The 15,722-nt window shown below is 44.7% G+C and overlaps 1 protein-coding gene across 3 annotated transcripts in view; it reads right to left on the bottom strand.

Moving 5' to 3' along the window:
* The window catches only part of LOC122563058 (EF-hand and coiled-coil domain-containing protein 1-like), a 29,560-nt gene that overhangs the window by 3,005 nt on the left and 10,833 nt on the right, over positions 1-15,722 (bottom strand). Inside the window, exons 2-5 of one of the 3 annotated variants that reach the window (XM_043716411.2) lie at positions 14,514-14,713; positions 14,141-14,267; positions 9,623-9,764; positions 3,332-3,490 (exon numbers count right to left, since the gene is read on the bottom strand). In XM_043716411.2, the coding sequence (XP_043572346.2) occupies positions 3,332-3,490; positions 9,623-9,764; positions 14,141-14,267; positions 14,514-14,713 (628 nt within the window). Of the gene's footprint in view, positions 1-3,331; positions 3,491-9,622; positions 9,768-14,140; positions 14,268-14,513; positions 14,714-15,722 lie in introns of all 3 variants that reach the window. The other 2 variants (XM_043716410.2, XM_043716412.2) reach the window with 2 other exon arrangements.

Raw genomic sequence — 15,722 nt, 5'->3', positions numbered from 1 at the left:
CAGGACTGTAGGTGGGTCAGTGTGGACTTGTTGGGCCAAATAGCCTGTTTCCACACTGTAGGGATTCCATGATGCTAAATCTTTAAAATAAAGGGCAACACGGTGACTCAGTGGTTAGCACTGCTGTCTCACAGCACCAGTGACCCAGGTTCAATTTCCACCTCGGATGATTCTCTGCATGGAGTTTGCACATTCTCCCCGTATCTATGTGGGTTTCTTCCAGGTGCTCCGGTTTCTTCCCATAATCTCCAAGATGTGGGGGTTAAGTGAATTGGCTGTGCTAAATTGCCCACAGTGTTCAGGGATGTGTGAGGTGAGGTGCATTAGTCAGGGGTTAATGTCAGATCCTAGGATTGGGGAATGGGTCTGGATAGGTTACTCTTCGGATGGATCAGTGTGGACTTGTTGGGCCAAATGACCTGTTTCCACACTGGAGGGATTAAATGATTCAATGAACACAGTGTAATCTGGCTGCACATCAGATTCAATCACTGCTGCTCTCAGAAGCTGCTCATTTACTTCTTTGTGTTGTCCCACCCATACCCAAGCCTCTGGTGGGAGAATCCAGGCCAACAATACTGTCCATACTGGCTGTAAGGTCATCGCCATGCCATGACTAGGTGACACCTCATCCACGACAGACACACAAATAAAGCAAATACAGAGAATACTGGACAAACTCAGCAGATCTGGCAATATCTGTGCAGAGAGAAACAGCTATTGTTGAGGTGCAACTCTTCTTCAGAAAGATGAGGGTTGGCCCATTTAAGCAGGAGGTGAGGAGCATTTCCTTTCTCACAAAGGGTTGTGAGTCTTTGAAACTCTCTTCCTCAAAAGGTGGCCTTTGAATTTAGTTTTTAAAGGCAGTGGTAGATGAATTCTTGATGAGTAACAGAGTGAAAGTTTATCACAGAGAGGTGGGAATGTGCAGCAGTCAGATCAGCTATGATCTTATTGGGAGAAAGTGAGGACTGTAGATGCTGAGATCAGAGTCGAGAGAGTTGGAAAAGCACAGCAGGTCAGGCAGCAGCCGAGGGGCAAGACAGTCGATGTTTGAGCGTAAGCCCTTGATCAGGAATGTGGGCTTTCCTGATGAAGAGCTTACACTTGAAACGTCAACTCTCCAGCTCCTCGGATGCTGCCTGACCTGCTGTGCTTTCCAGCACCACACTTTTGACCATAATCTTGTTGGTGCAACAGGGTGAGTGACCTGTTGATCCATACTCTCATACAGTAAATGGATGAGGATAAAAGGAAATTAGTGTCATTTTAGGGGAAATATTCAGAGGATTATGGGGAAGGAGCAAGCAAATGGGATTAATTACAGAGTTCCTGCAAAGAGATAGCAAAGGTATGATGGGCCAAATGGTTGCTGAATTTTTGAGGTTTCCACAAAATTTGTTTGTTTTTCATTCATTCATATTAGTGTCTCTAGCATATCAGAATACAAGTTCTGAACAAAACTCATATGGGTCTCAAAATGTTAACTCTATTTCCCTTTCCACAGATGTATCAGATCTGCCAAGTTTCTCCAGTGTTACCTGTTTGTTTCAGATTTCCAACATCTGCAATGTTTTACTTTTATTCATGAATAAAGCAGTTATGAAGATGGATGTCAATCTGAGATAAAGAAATACTGTAGTGTACAATATCCAATTTGAAACTTGTGAAAAGGGAGGCCATGGTCTACTGGTAATATCATTAGACTATTAATCCAGAGACCCAGGTAATTTCTGGGGAACTGGGTTCAAATCCCACCATGGCAGTTTGTGGAATTTGAATTGAATAAAAATTCAAAATTAAAAGTCTAATGATGACCATGAAGTCCCATCTAGTTCACTAATGCTCTTTAGGGGAAGACTTTAGTGGCCTGGTCTGGCCTACATGTGGGCAATTAAGGATAGGTCAAGAACACTGGCCTAGCCAAAGGTACTCATATTTATGAATAAAAAAAACACAATCCGTGCTCCAGTTTCTCAATATCTCCTTGAAATGACTGCCCTCCAAAGTGAAACAAACATGCCTCAAGTGTCGCACGGTGGTTCAGTGGTTAGCACTGCTGCCTCACAGCGCCAGGGACCTGGGTTCAATTCCAACCTCAGGTGACTGTCTGTGTGGAGTTTGCATGTTCTCCCTGTGTCTGCATGGCTTTCCTCCAGGTGTTTCTGTTTCCTCCCAATGTTCAAAGATGTGCAGGTTTGATGGACTGGCAGGTTAAATTGCCCATAGTGTCCAGGTCTGTGTAGATTAGATGGATCAGCCATGGGAAATGCAGGCTAGAGGGACAGGATAAGGGAGGTTGGTCTGGGTGGAATGCTGTTCAGAGGGTCGGTGTGAACTTGATGGGCCGAATAGCCTGTTTCCACATTGTAGGGATTCTATAATTCTAACTTTGCCACACGCCTAGTGAGAGAAGGGCTACCTGCACAATCTAATGAATACACTGGTGAATGCTCCAGAGGGATTCCAGAAACCTGGAATGTCGACTCAACAACAAACTTCGGTTCCCCATAAAAAGTGTGCCCTAATGGGAGTTACAATTCCACAAATTCTAGGCCTGAAACTAACATGTGAAGTCGAATCGGAGAGCCAGTGCAGACACTGTGGGCCGAATGGTCTCCTTCTGCAAAGTAATAATTGTGTGACTCAATGAATACCCACATACCCACCCAGCTCCTCACTCCCCCACAACCAACATGGTGAATCGAGCCTGAATTAGCAGCCTGAATGCCAGCCACGCTACTTAATACCACTGATTGAGCTATTGCTGCAGGAAGCTGTGTCTGAACAGAAGGCTAATCCTAACACGTTGTTCACCCAGTGTGAAATCATATTTACATGCTGCGAGTCAGACTATTGCCTGTTCCTTACAAGCAGAACTCTTTGGTGTTTGTGATCAGACATAAAGTAAACTGCTGTGAACTTGCCAAGCAACTGGTTCAAACATTCCCTGACCGGGATGTGAGCAGCATTGGCGTGTTATGAATGTTCCGATGGGATCTGGCATCTAAGTTATCGATGCTGACCTCCTTTCCGAAACACACACCTAACCTCTCACACTAGAACCTCTAACAATGAGCTATAACAATATATTATTTTAGTTGCATGACACTGTGATCTTTTGCTATAAATTCTGTTTCTTATGATACTGCCCCACTAGTTACCGGATGAAGGAGCAGCGCTCTAAAAGCTAGTTCTTCCAAATAAAGCTGTTGGACTACAACCTGGTGTTGTGTGATTTTTAACTTTGTCCACCCAGGTCCAACACCAGCTCCTCCACATAATGAACTTCACAATAGACTACTTTCTTTTCAATCGTCGGGGTAATTACCAGCGTTCGCAGTTGTTGCAGAAGCTGCAGTACATCCGTCAGTTTCTCCTCAATCAGCGAGAGTCTAACCCGATCAGTTTCAACCATCTGCAGTTCCATCCTCAGCATCTCCACCTCCTCCCCTTTCAGCTGGAGTTCCTTGGTCATTGCACATGTCAACTGGAAAACAAGACAGCATTCACATGGAAGCTACAGTAGCCCAACAAAGACATGCATTTTTATAGCCACTCTTATACATAGATAGCTTTATAAAAAATTGGAGCAGGTTATTCAGCCCTTCAAAATCTGCTCCGCCATTCAAAATGATCATGCTGATCAGCCAGTTCAGTACTCTATTCCAATTTCTCCCCCACAACTTTTGATTCCCATAGCCTCAAAAACTATATCTGGCTCCTTCTTGAAAACACTGGGGTAGCACAATTGCTCAGTGGTTAGCACTGTTGCCTCACAGTGCCAAGGACGCGGGTTTGATTCCCACCTCAGGCGACTGTCTGTGTGGAGTTTGCATGTTCTCCCCTGTGTCTGCGTGGGTTTCCTTTGGGTTTGCTCTGGTTTCCTCCCACAGTCCAAAGATGGGCAGGTTAGGTGAACTGGCCATGCTAAATTGCCCATAGCGTTCAATTTTTTATAAAGCTATCTATATATAAGTGTGGGTTAGGCACATTAGTCTGGGATAAATGTAGAGTGATAGGGAATTGGTCTGGGAAGGTTACTCTTCGCAGGGTCAGTGTGGACATGTTGGGCCAAAAAACCTGTTTCCACACTGTAGGGATTCTATGACATTCAATATTGTGGCCTTAATCCCTTTCTATGGCAGAGAATTCCCTAGACTCATCACTCTGTGGTGCAGAAATTTCTCCTCATCTCACCCCTAAAAGGCCTAGGCTTCACGCTTAGACGGTGACTCCTAGTTCTGGACTCCCCAGTCATCAGGAACATCCTTCCTGTGTTTGCCCTGTCTTGTCCCATTTCTACGAGATTGCCCCCTCATTCTTCTACACTCGAGTGAATATAATCCAAACCGATCCAGTCTCTCTTCATACGTCATGATCATCAACTTGAGATGAACCTAACCCTTTCACAGCCATGGCTTTTGAAGTGTAGACACTGTGGAAATGTAGGAAATGTGGCAGTTAGTTAACAAACTGCAAGCTGCCACATATAGCTATACCATACTAGTAAGATCATCAGTTTTTAAAAGTGAGGTTTGTGGATTAAATATTGCTTTGAATGTCAAAGAAATCTTCCCTGCCTTTCTTTGAAATTGTCCTGCTCTACTTCAGGGGGCAGAAGGTTAATCTTTTGTGGGAAAGACAAAATCCATTACAAGAACAAACTGTGTCCTAAATGTCCTTTCCCCAATTCTGTACTTCCCTGTGGCATGTTTATCCAACTCACTTCTCATTTAATTTTTCCAACATTACACAACAGATTCATACAAAACTTTGACAACTACCGTCTCTTACAACCGGACCATTTTTACATTGTGGGAACACTGGTCTTGAAATAAAATTTGTCTCTAAGTATAACTAGTTCAAGGACATGTCAAACCATCTGGGAGGAAACACCAGGGTCCGCAGCTGTCCAGACCAGCCGGGTACATCTCCTCGTAGAAGGTTACGGAGTCACAATAATTTAAGTGCAAAATAGGCCTTTCCTTCCACTTTACTCAGGAAGCAGACTGAGCTAACAGACAATTGGAGTGTCAGGACAGACGAGATAGGAAGCTCAGGCAGGATGGGAAACTCCAGCATTGAGCAAGCAGAAAGGGGAAAGTACATTTAATGGCATTTTCCTTCATCACAGGTTCCCATTCCCATAGGAATTGTGTCCCAGTGCAGGCTACGCACCATGAACTATGACTGGGTTTGAATCTGATGTCTGTAGTTTCGAGGAGTTGAATGTGAGGGACAAAGCTGTTTTTTTCTGTATACAGGCAGTGGTTCATGTGTGGAATGAACTTTCAGAAGAATTTTTTTTTCTTAATTCATTCACAGGATGAGGGCATCACTGGCCAGACTGACATTTATCGCCCATCCCTAATTGCCCAGAGGGCAGTTAAGAGTCAACCATATTGTTGGAGGACCTGGAGTCACATGTAGGCCAGATCCTGAAGGACATTCATGAACCAGGTGGATTTTTCCGACAATCGATAACAGATTCATGGTCACCATTAGATTCTTGATTCCAGATCTTAACTGAATTCAAATTCCAGCATCTGTTGTGGCAGGATTCAAACCCGGGTCCCTAGAACATCACCTGGGTTAACCATCTTGCGATAATACCACTCCTTCTCCTTGGTGGATGCTGTACAGTTACAATGTTTAAAATTTGGATGAGTACATGAATAGGAAATGCTTGGAGGGATATGGGCCAAGTGCAGGCAGGTGGGACTAGTTTAGTTTGGGATAATGGTTGGTATGGACTGGTTGGACCAAAGGGTCTATTTCTGTGCTATATGACTCTATGACCCGAGACATTGTTTTTAAATCATCCTGTTCAGAGATGTTATTACATACCTCTGGAGCAGATGGGATTTGAACCTGGGCTACCTGGTTCAGAGGTTGGGACACCAGGAACTCCCCACATACATTTGAGACACCACCCACGCCCTCCACCTCCTCCAAGACTTCTGTTTCCCTGCCCCCCAATGCCTCATCTTCACCATGGACACCCAATCCCTCTACACCTCCATCCGCCATGACCAGGGCCTCCAAGCCCTCCGTTTTTTCTTCTTCCGACGTCCCCAACAGTACCCTTCCACCGATACTCACATTTGTTTGGCCGAACTGGTCCTCACCCTTAACAATATCTCCTTCGAATCCTCCCACTTCCTCCAGACCAAAGGGGCAGCCATGGGCACACGTATGGACCCCAGCTATGCCTGTCTCTTTGTTGGCTATGTAGAACAGTTGATCTACCGTAATTACACCGGCACCACTCCCCACCTCTTCCTCCGCTACATTGATGACTGCATTGGCGCCACCTCGTGCTCCCGCGAGGAGGTTGAGCAATTCATCAACTTCACCAACACATTCCACCCTGACCTTAAATTTACCTGGACCATCTCTGACACCTCCCTCCCCTTCCTGACGACCGACTTGACACTGACATTTTTTACAAACCCACCGACTCCCACAGCTACCTGGATTACACCACTTCCCACCCTACCTCTTGCAAAAATGCCATCCCGTACTCCCAATTCCTCAGCCTCCGCCGTATCTGCTCCCAGGAGGACCAGTTCCACCACAGAACACACCAGATGGCCTCCTTCTTTAGAGACCGCAATTTCCTTTCCCACGTGGTTAAAGATGCCCTACAACGCATCTTGTCCACATCCCACACCTCCGCCGTCAGACCCCACCCCTCCAACCGTAAAAAGGACAGAATGCCCCTGGTGCTCACCTTCCACCCTACCAACCTTCGCATCAACCAAATCATCTGCCGACATTTCTGCCACATCCAAAGAGACCCCACCACCAGGGATATATTTCCCTCCCCACTCTTTTCCGTCTACCGCAAAGACCGTTCCCTCCGTGACTACCTGGTCAGGTCCACGCCCCCCTACAACCCACCCTCCCATCCTGGCACCTTCCCCTGCCACCGCAGGAACTGCAGAACCTGCACCCACACCTACCCCCTCACCTCCATCCAAGGCCCTAAAGGAGCTTTCCACATCCATCAAAGTTTTATCTGCAAATCCACCAATATCATTTATTGTACCCGTTGCTCCCGATGTGGTCTCCTCTACATTGGGGAGACTGGACGCCTCCTAGCAGAGCGCTTTAGGGAACATCTCTGGGACACCCGCACCAATCAATCACACCGCCCTGTTGCCCAACATTTCAACTCTCCCTCCCACTCTGCCCAGGACATGGAGGTGTTGGGCCTCCTTCACCGCCGCTCCCTCACCGCCTGACGCCTGGAGGAAGAACGCCTCATCTTCCGCCTTGGAACACTTCAACCCCAGGGCATCAATGTGGATTTCAACAGTTTCCTCATTTCCCCTTCCCCCACCTCACCCTAGTTCCAAACTTCCAGCTCAGCACTGTCCCCATGACTTGTCCATCTTCTTTTCCACCTATCCACTCCACCCTCCTCCCTGACCTATCACCTTCATCTCCTCCCCCACTCACCTATTGTACTCGATGTTACTTTCTCCCTACCCCCACCCTCCTCTAGCTTATCTCTCCACGCTTCAGGCTCTCTGCCTTTATTCCTGATGACGGGCTTTTGCCCGAAACATCGATTTTACTGCTCCTTGGATGCTGCCTGAACTGCTGTGCTCTTCCAGCACCACCACTACACTACAAGCGTCCTTGAATGCAATATATTGAGGACCAGACACAACCTATAGCAGCTGTACTTTGTGAGGCTGGATCATGGATAGCTGGAGGGTAATGTAATGGGAGACCACTCTGAAACTCACTCACTATGTATTTTTAAGTAAACCTCAATAGTTAATGGTGTTCACTTAAGCAAATAGGGCAGGAATTCAGGCGCGTCAAACTTGTTCAGGGTCTGCTGAGTCCTGTCTGAACAGGAACTGCCTAAACAACAATAACAACTTGCACTTAACATAAAAACATCCGAACATTTTTCACCGATGCATGATTAAACTGGAAACACTGAGCCAAAGGAGAAGGGTGACCCACTTTGAGAAACGTGGACAGTGAAGTGACAGGGTTTTAAGAACAGAATTGCCCAGGTGGAGCCAATGGTGGTGGGGGCAGTGGTGACAAGAACCCTCTTCTGAATTTTAAAGGGGGATTCTTCCCCTTCCCTTCAGGCCAATGTCTCTGTTTTTGGTATCCTTGAATTGAGAAGAGGCATTTGTGAAATGTAAGACCTCTGTCCCATTCAGTATGATGCGTCTATTCTCATTTTCTGATAGCCCATAGTAGCACACAACATGTCTTCCTCGCCGACAGCAATGGTTGTCCTGTCTTTTGGCAAGGGACCAACCCAATAATGAGTCTCCTCACAGCTTGGGTTAGGACCACAGCCTGTGGCAATAGACCATGTTCCATCTATCCTTCGGAGCGATGCCATGGTGTTGGACTGGGATGGACAAAGTTAAAAATTGCACAACACCAGATTATTTTCCGAAAGGTTTTATTTGGAAGTACAAGCTTACAGAGTACTGCTCCTGCATCAGTGCTCTGAAAGCTTGTACTTCCAGATAAACCTGTTGAACTATAGCCTGGTGTGGAGTGAATTTTCACTTCAGAGGGATGAGCAGCCCTGTAGTAATATTCAGCGTTCAGTCCTTTTTCAGCACTTTTTGATCCCGTACACAATCTCATTGTTCTTTGTTCCACTCACAGCATTGGGATGTTCTTTTTGTAGTGAGTAAACTGGACAAGCAAATGAAGATGTGAAGATGAGCAAGTCTTTCCTCAGCGTCCGACTGTAATGACACATACTAAGCTTTCAAACCATCACATTCAGCCTAAGAATATTCTAGATGTGTCTTCTAAACCCTTTAACCTACACTCCATTTGAGAGCTTACCATACCACTTGACTGTTCACCACATTATAGGAAGGATATGGAAACATTGGAAAGGTTGCAGCAGAGATTTACCAGAGTGTTGCCTGGTATGGAGGGAAGGTCTTATGAGGAAAGGCTGAGGGACTTGAGGCAGTATTCATTAGAGAGAAGAAGGTTGAGAGGTGACTTAATAGAGACATACAAGATGAGAAACGTATTAGATAGGACAGTGAGAGCCTCCTTCCTTGGATGGTGATGGCTAGCACAAGGGGGCATAGCTTTAAATTGAGGGGTGATAGGTATAGGTTAGATGTCAGAGGTAGTTATTTTACTCAGAGAGTAGTAAGGACGTAGAATTCCCTGCCTGCAACAGGAGTAAACTTGCTAACATTAAGGGCATTTTGATGGTTATTGGATAAACATATGGATGATAATGGAATAGAGTAGGTTAGATGGGCTTTATATTGGTTTCACAGGTCGGCGCAACATCGAGGGCCGAAGGGCCTGTACTGCACTGTAATGTTCTCTGTTCTAAGCGCCCAGGAACTGCAAAACAAGCTTTTACTGGATCAAATTTAATAAAACTTACTCTCTAGATCCATAGGAACAGCCAAGTTTATTCCCCACAATTCCCCTCGGTGTAAACATTGTTTTAACGATGTAGGAATCTGGAAATTACTTTGACTCTTGTGGAAGAGAGAAATAAGGCACCAAGGTAAGTGCACTTAATTAACCAGCAACATGTTACACAATTTGGGATTTCCAGCGTTTGGAAGAATTTCTTGATCATAATTCATACCTTCTCAGTCTCAGTCTGGAGCTCTGTCACTTGTTCCTCCTTGTTCTTTAACTGAGTCATGAGTTCCTTTTCTCTTTCCATCCATGGTGAAATGACCATGATCCCACAGCTGCAGTTGTGAGATAGCAGTCGTTGTAATGTGCTGCTGTGGCAACGAAAAGAATTTAAAACAAATTCAAAATTTAAGTTAAATACCTCAAACTCTGTTAAATCACAAGCTTCCATACACAGATATTGTTTGTCTAAAAGAGTGTAGCTATTATAACTTCAGATACCAGACGCAATGCAAAGAGTTAGGTGGACTCAGTGGATTTAAAGAACTTGCATATATTTAGGCACTTGCACAACTTCACAGTCTCTCAAACTGCCTTAGGGTTAGTACATATCAGATTGCAGCTGTTGTTAACATGTGTGATAATTGGCAGCCAAATTGTTCACAGCAAATGTCCCAGAGACAAGATAAATTGCCTGATAATTTATTTTTACTGAAATTGGTTGGAACATGTATTGAAAAAAGCAGGGGGACACCTCTAGTTTTCTTTGAAACAGTCCCAAAGGAACTTCAACAACCCAAGGAAAAAAACTGGGATTCAACTTGTCACCAAACTGTTGACAGACATTGGCTGGGATTGCAAAATATAAAATGGTGAGGAATAAATTAAGCGGTTTCACCACCATCAAGGGTATAGCTATAATTTTCTCTTAAGTCAGAGGTATTTGCCTTCCATTTAAAGAATGTTTTGAGACATATAGCAATTGTGGTGTGACAGAGAGTTAGGAGAAAGTGCCCGAGGATGGAAATGGTTTAATGTAACATGATAAACTGTTTACAAAGCAATTTCATAACCTATGGCAGAAACTGTAATCCAGTGTTTACTGCAAAGTGTGTTGCTTCTAAAACCCAGGAGAAACAACAGCAGCAGAGTAACGGTGGGATTATAGTACCATGAGGGGAGACTGAGGATGCATTTACCCAACAACTATAGAGCTACATTTAATGATTTCACTCAGCACTTATTAAAATTATTTATTCAGGGGGTGTGGACATCGCTGGCTGGGCCAAAATTCATTATTGTCCATCATTATTTGCCCTTTACAAGGGCATTGGAGCTGCCTTTTCGACCCATGCCAATCGGTGGGTTATAAGGACACCCATAGTACAGTTCAAGGATTTTGATCCAGTGACTGTGAGGGATTAGCAATGCAATTCCAAGTCATGGCAACGTAAAAGACTACATTTTGTTTTTTTTTAAAACAACTATAAACTGAATTGCACGCTGGCCTGCTATAATTGGAATACAAGGAAAGTGGTTTGCAACTTGAAATCAAGTGTTACATATTCTTGAGCTTTGCAATACAACGTTGCTTTTCTGAAGCAGTAAGTGGGGGAACTTGAGATTGAACGGCACTGACAATCTTTCAAGTTAAGAAAATTCTACCTGACAATAGCCCTCTGATTGACTGAGCTGCAGAATGTTAAAATGTTGCACAAGGCAACAGCAGTAGAAGGTGACAAACATCTAGAGTCTGCAGACCAAGAGCAACCTTCGCTTCCCCTTCTCGTGGGGGAAGAGACAGACGAACCAAGGAAGTTTTAAAAAACAGAATCCACACAGGGAAGACCCAAGTTCAACTGATCAGCCATCAAATCGAAGGATGACTGTCACTGTACAGATAACAGCATATCATCATTGCAAAAATCAATATGCCTGTGGGGAAAGCAACTTTCCACCTTGCAGTGTAGACTTTCAATTGCTGGAATTTTGTTTACGCTTCCCAAAAGAGAGAGAGAGAGAGAGAGGGACAGATACAGAGACAGAGACAGAGAAAGATTTGTTTTCAGATGCTAGGTAACATCATCAGAAAGAGTTGCGATCGAGCGGTGGTGGTATGTCCCGCCTCTCTATCTATAGGTCTTGGTTTCTTAAGGTGGGTGATGTCATTTCCGGTTCCTTTTTTCAAGGGAAGGTAGATAGGGTCTAAATCGATACGTCTATTGATGGAGTTCTGGTAAGAATACCATGCTTCTAAGAATTCTCATGCGTATTTTTGTTTCGCCTGACTTAGGATGTGTATGTTATCCCAGTCAAAGTTGTGTCCTTCTTTGTCTGTATGTGCAGAAACTAGAGAGAGTGGGTCATGTCTTTTGGTGGCCAGTAGGTGTTCACGTATCCTGGTGGCAAGTTTCCTGCTAGTTTGTCCAATGTAGTGTTTTTTTATACAGTTCTTGCATGGCATTTTGTGAATGCCGTTAGGTTCATTAGTCACTGTCTAGGTGTGTTAGGTTGGTGGGCTACCATGATGCCAAGGGGTCTGAGTAGTCTGGAAGTCATTTCTGATATGTCTTCAATGTAAGATAACGTAGCTATAGCTTTTGGTTGCGTTGTGTCTGCTTGTTTGGAGAAAAAGAGGAACAGACAGTCTGTGTGTGTGCGCGCATGTGCGCATGACAGAGAGAGAGATTAATCTTTTGTCTGTCTTAATCGTGATTCAGTTTGATCATTGAAGTTGATGTTTGGGGATTTGAAGCAGTTTTGTTTAAGTGGACTGCAAGGTGGGCCAGCACTGTTGCCTTGCAGCACCAGAGACCCGGGTTCGATTCCTTCCTTTGGCGGCTGTTTGCAGAGTCTGCATGTTCTTTCCATGTCTGAGTGGATTTCCTCCCACAGTCCACAGATGTGCAGGCTAGGTGAATTGGCCCTGCTCAAAATTGCCCAGTTGTGTCCAGGGATGAGCAGGTTTGGTGGGTTAGATATGGTACAAACCACATGTGGAGGAGAAGGGATGGGATGCTCTATGGAGGGTCAGTGCAGACTCGATGGGCTGAATGTCCTCTATACTGTAGGCCATTTTACAAAGTTGCATAAATTAGAAATTCTCTGTTTTCACTGTTCTTGTTAAAGTTAAGTGCACCACGATAAAGAATGCTTTTTTCGGACACAAATTGCTTTTGCCCTGAGTAGCAGTCAGTCATTTAGATGGTCTTATTAGGATTTTATGCATGCATACACTTTGTGAAGGTTTGTGGCACAATTATCGGTGCACACCTTTGAGTTAAGTCGCGACAATGGAGCAGGAGCTCGGAAGGGAACCTGCTGCTGTATCGTTCTATGTGAACGCAAACCATGTGGTTCTTTTCAAGAATAATAAAACTATTTTCAATCCAAATGCACTGGAACATCAAGAATTCTGATACCACTGGAGAAACCATTCTGGTCGAAACAATTTTTCAAACTTAGGCTGACACCAGGCAGAGTGCAGTGAAAATCTTTAGAGAAAGCAGCATTGTGTTCCTTCACCGGTTTATGTCTTAAGATCCTGTGTAGATTACTCATGTTGGTTAATGCAACAAGAGCTGGACAATATCCAGGCTCGAGTTGAAAAGTGACAAGTTAATATTTGCACCACATAGTACTCAGCTATGACCAGCTCCAATAGAAACAATCTAATCATTGCCCCTTACATTCAATGGTGTTACCATCGCTGAACTATCAACATCTTGGGGGTTACCCTTGAACAGAAACTGAACTAGATTTGTCACATAAACACAGTGGCTACAAGAGCAAGTCTGAGGTTAGCAATACTACAGCGGGGCGAAAGTGAGGACTACAGATGCTGGAGATTAGAGTCGAGAACGTGGTGCTGTAAAAGCACAGCAGGTCAAGCAGCATCCGAAGAGCAGGAAAATCGACGTTTTGGGCAAAAGCCCTTCATCAGGAATACTACCTCGTCTAACTCACATCCAGAGTCTCCAAAGCTTTTCACCACCTACAAGGCACAAGTCAGGAGTGTGATGGAATACTCCCAATTACCTAAATGGGTGCAGCTCCAGCAACATTCAAAGCTTGACACCATCCAAGACAAGAGCTGAAAATGTGTTGCTGGAACAGCGCAGCAGATCAGGCAGCATCCAAGGAACAGGAGAATCGACGTTTCGGGCATAAGCCCTTCTTCAGGAAGGGCACCATCCAAGACAAAACAGCCCACTGGATTGGCACCACATCTACAAGTATCCAGTGCCAACACTCCATACATGCTGCTGCTGCTCTTATTAACAAGATGATAAATTCACCAAAGTTCATGAGACAGCATCTTCCATGACCACTTCCATATAGATGACCAAAGGCAGCAGATACATGGGAACACCAGGCCCTGCAAGTTCCCTTCCAAGCCACTCACCATCCGGACTTGGAAATATATTGTCATCCCTTCACTGTCACTGGGACAAAATCCTAGAATTTCTTCCTAATGGGCAGCCGTTCAAGAACACAGCTCACCACCACCTTAACAAAGGGCATATGGGGAGGGGCTATGAAAGCTGGCCAGCTAGTGGTTCCCATGTCCCATGAATGAACTAAGAAAAGAGTCAACCTAAGAACTCAAGATTTGTAGACTCCATTTGTTCTCCTCTATGCTTCCATTTTCTTTCTAATTGATGGAAAACACTTAACTGGAACAAACGGGAAATAGGAGTCATGACTCGAGGGTGTTCCCTTCACATGTTTGCAAGAAACTTACCCTTCACTACTGCAGCCATCTTTATTCTGTTCCATCATCTGACACTGTTGACCCTCTGAACCTCTCTCTTCCTCCTCCTCATCAGAAGCAGCACACCCCTCGACTGCTCTGAGTAAATGTCCCTCATCTGTGGAAAAAACAGGATAGAGCAGGTAGTCTCTAAAGACAGACGGGCGTAGACATTGCAAAGTTTCAGAAAGTACCGAATTTACTGTAATAATGGCAAAAATCAGCACAGTGACAGCAGCAATATATTTTTTGCTGTGCTGATTGTACAAATAGGGACATTAAAGATTTTATGCAGCCTGTCTTGGTTTGAAAGCCCAGAGCTAGGTTTTTAGACTTTACATTGACACCTTGAAAAGCTTTTTACCTTCATTACAGGAAGGATCTCCAATCTGCAAGCTGGAACATTCCCTGCTTTCCGAGGTTGAATCTGCTTTTCCTGTGGGAGGACTCCGTGTTTGTTGGAATGAGGGACTCCAGTTATTCTGCCTATAGCTGCAATATTTGTGCAAGTGTTGGGAGTGGTTCAGCAGAGCTGGGTCCCTTCTGCCTTGACCTTCTTGTGACCTTGATAAAGAACAAGTTATAGCATTTATCAGTAATGGCAGGTCAGTCTCCTCAGTTTGAATGGGTGGGTGGGCGAGATGTTCCTTTGCAGCAAATCCTTAGTTTCAGATCATCTCGTGTTAACTTCAAAGCTATTCTGACAACTCAGAACTCATTGTCATAACTGCAGCAGTTTTACTCCTTTTTCTTGTGGTATGGGCAGCGTTAACAAGACCACGTTTTGTGGGTTAGACGGTGGCTCAGTGATTAGCACCACTGCCTCACAGCGCCAGGAAACCGGGTTAGACTCTCGGGTGACTTGTGTGGAGTTTGCACATTCTCCCCGTGTCTGCGTGAGTTTCCTCCCACTGTCCAAAGATGTACAGGTTAGGTGGATTGACCACGCTAAATTGCCTATCGTGTCCAGGATGTACAGGCTAGGTGGATTAGCCATAGGAAATGCAGGGTTATGGGGCTGGGGTAGAGGATGGGTCTGGGTGTAATGCCCTTCAGATGGTTGGTATAGACTCACTGGGCCGAATGACCTGCTTCCACACTGCAGGGATTTTATGACTCCATGTTTAGGGGCTATTTCTAGTTACCGTCGGGTGGTGAGCTGTCTTCTTGAATTCCTACCCGAGAGGTAAAACACCAGCAACAAAACAGTAATATTTGGAAATGTTCTGATGATATTGACCAGCTGTACACTGCAGTCTGAAGGTTGATTCTCAAGTATATAAAAGGAAGAATGCCTTGTAGTGCAGTGATAATGCCCTGAACTTAGGTGTGGGTTCAAAATCTAACTGCTCCAGAGGTTTGTCATTATGTGCCCAAACAAGTTGAATAAGAAAAAAAAGAGAATGGTGGAGAAACTTTGCATGTCTGGCAATAGCTGTGGAGAGAGAGAAACATTTTTAGCCCAATAAGAATCTTCTTCAGAGCTGGTTCTGAAGTTCTCTTATTCTGAAAAGTCATAAGAACACAAGATCTAGGAGCATGAGCAGCTCAGGTCCTTGAGTGAATCTGATAT

This window comes from Chiloscyllium plagiosum, unplaced genomic scaffold (assembly GCF_037043375.1).
Source record: "Chiloscyllium plagiosum isolate Xiang-an unplaced genomic scaffold, Cpla_swu_hap1 HiC_scaffold_26, whole genome shotgun sequence".
Classification (NCBI taxonomy): Eukaryota; Metazoa; Chordata; class Chondrichthyes; order Orectolobiformes; family Hemiscylliidae; genus Chiloscyllium; species Chiloscyllium plagiosum.
This window is presented reverse-complemented; position numbering and strand designations above follow the sequence as displayed.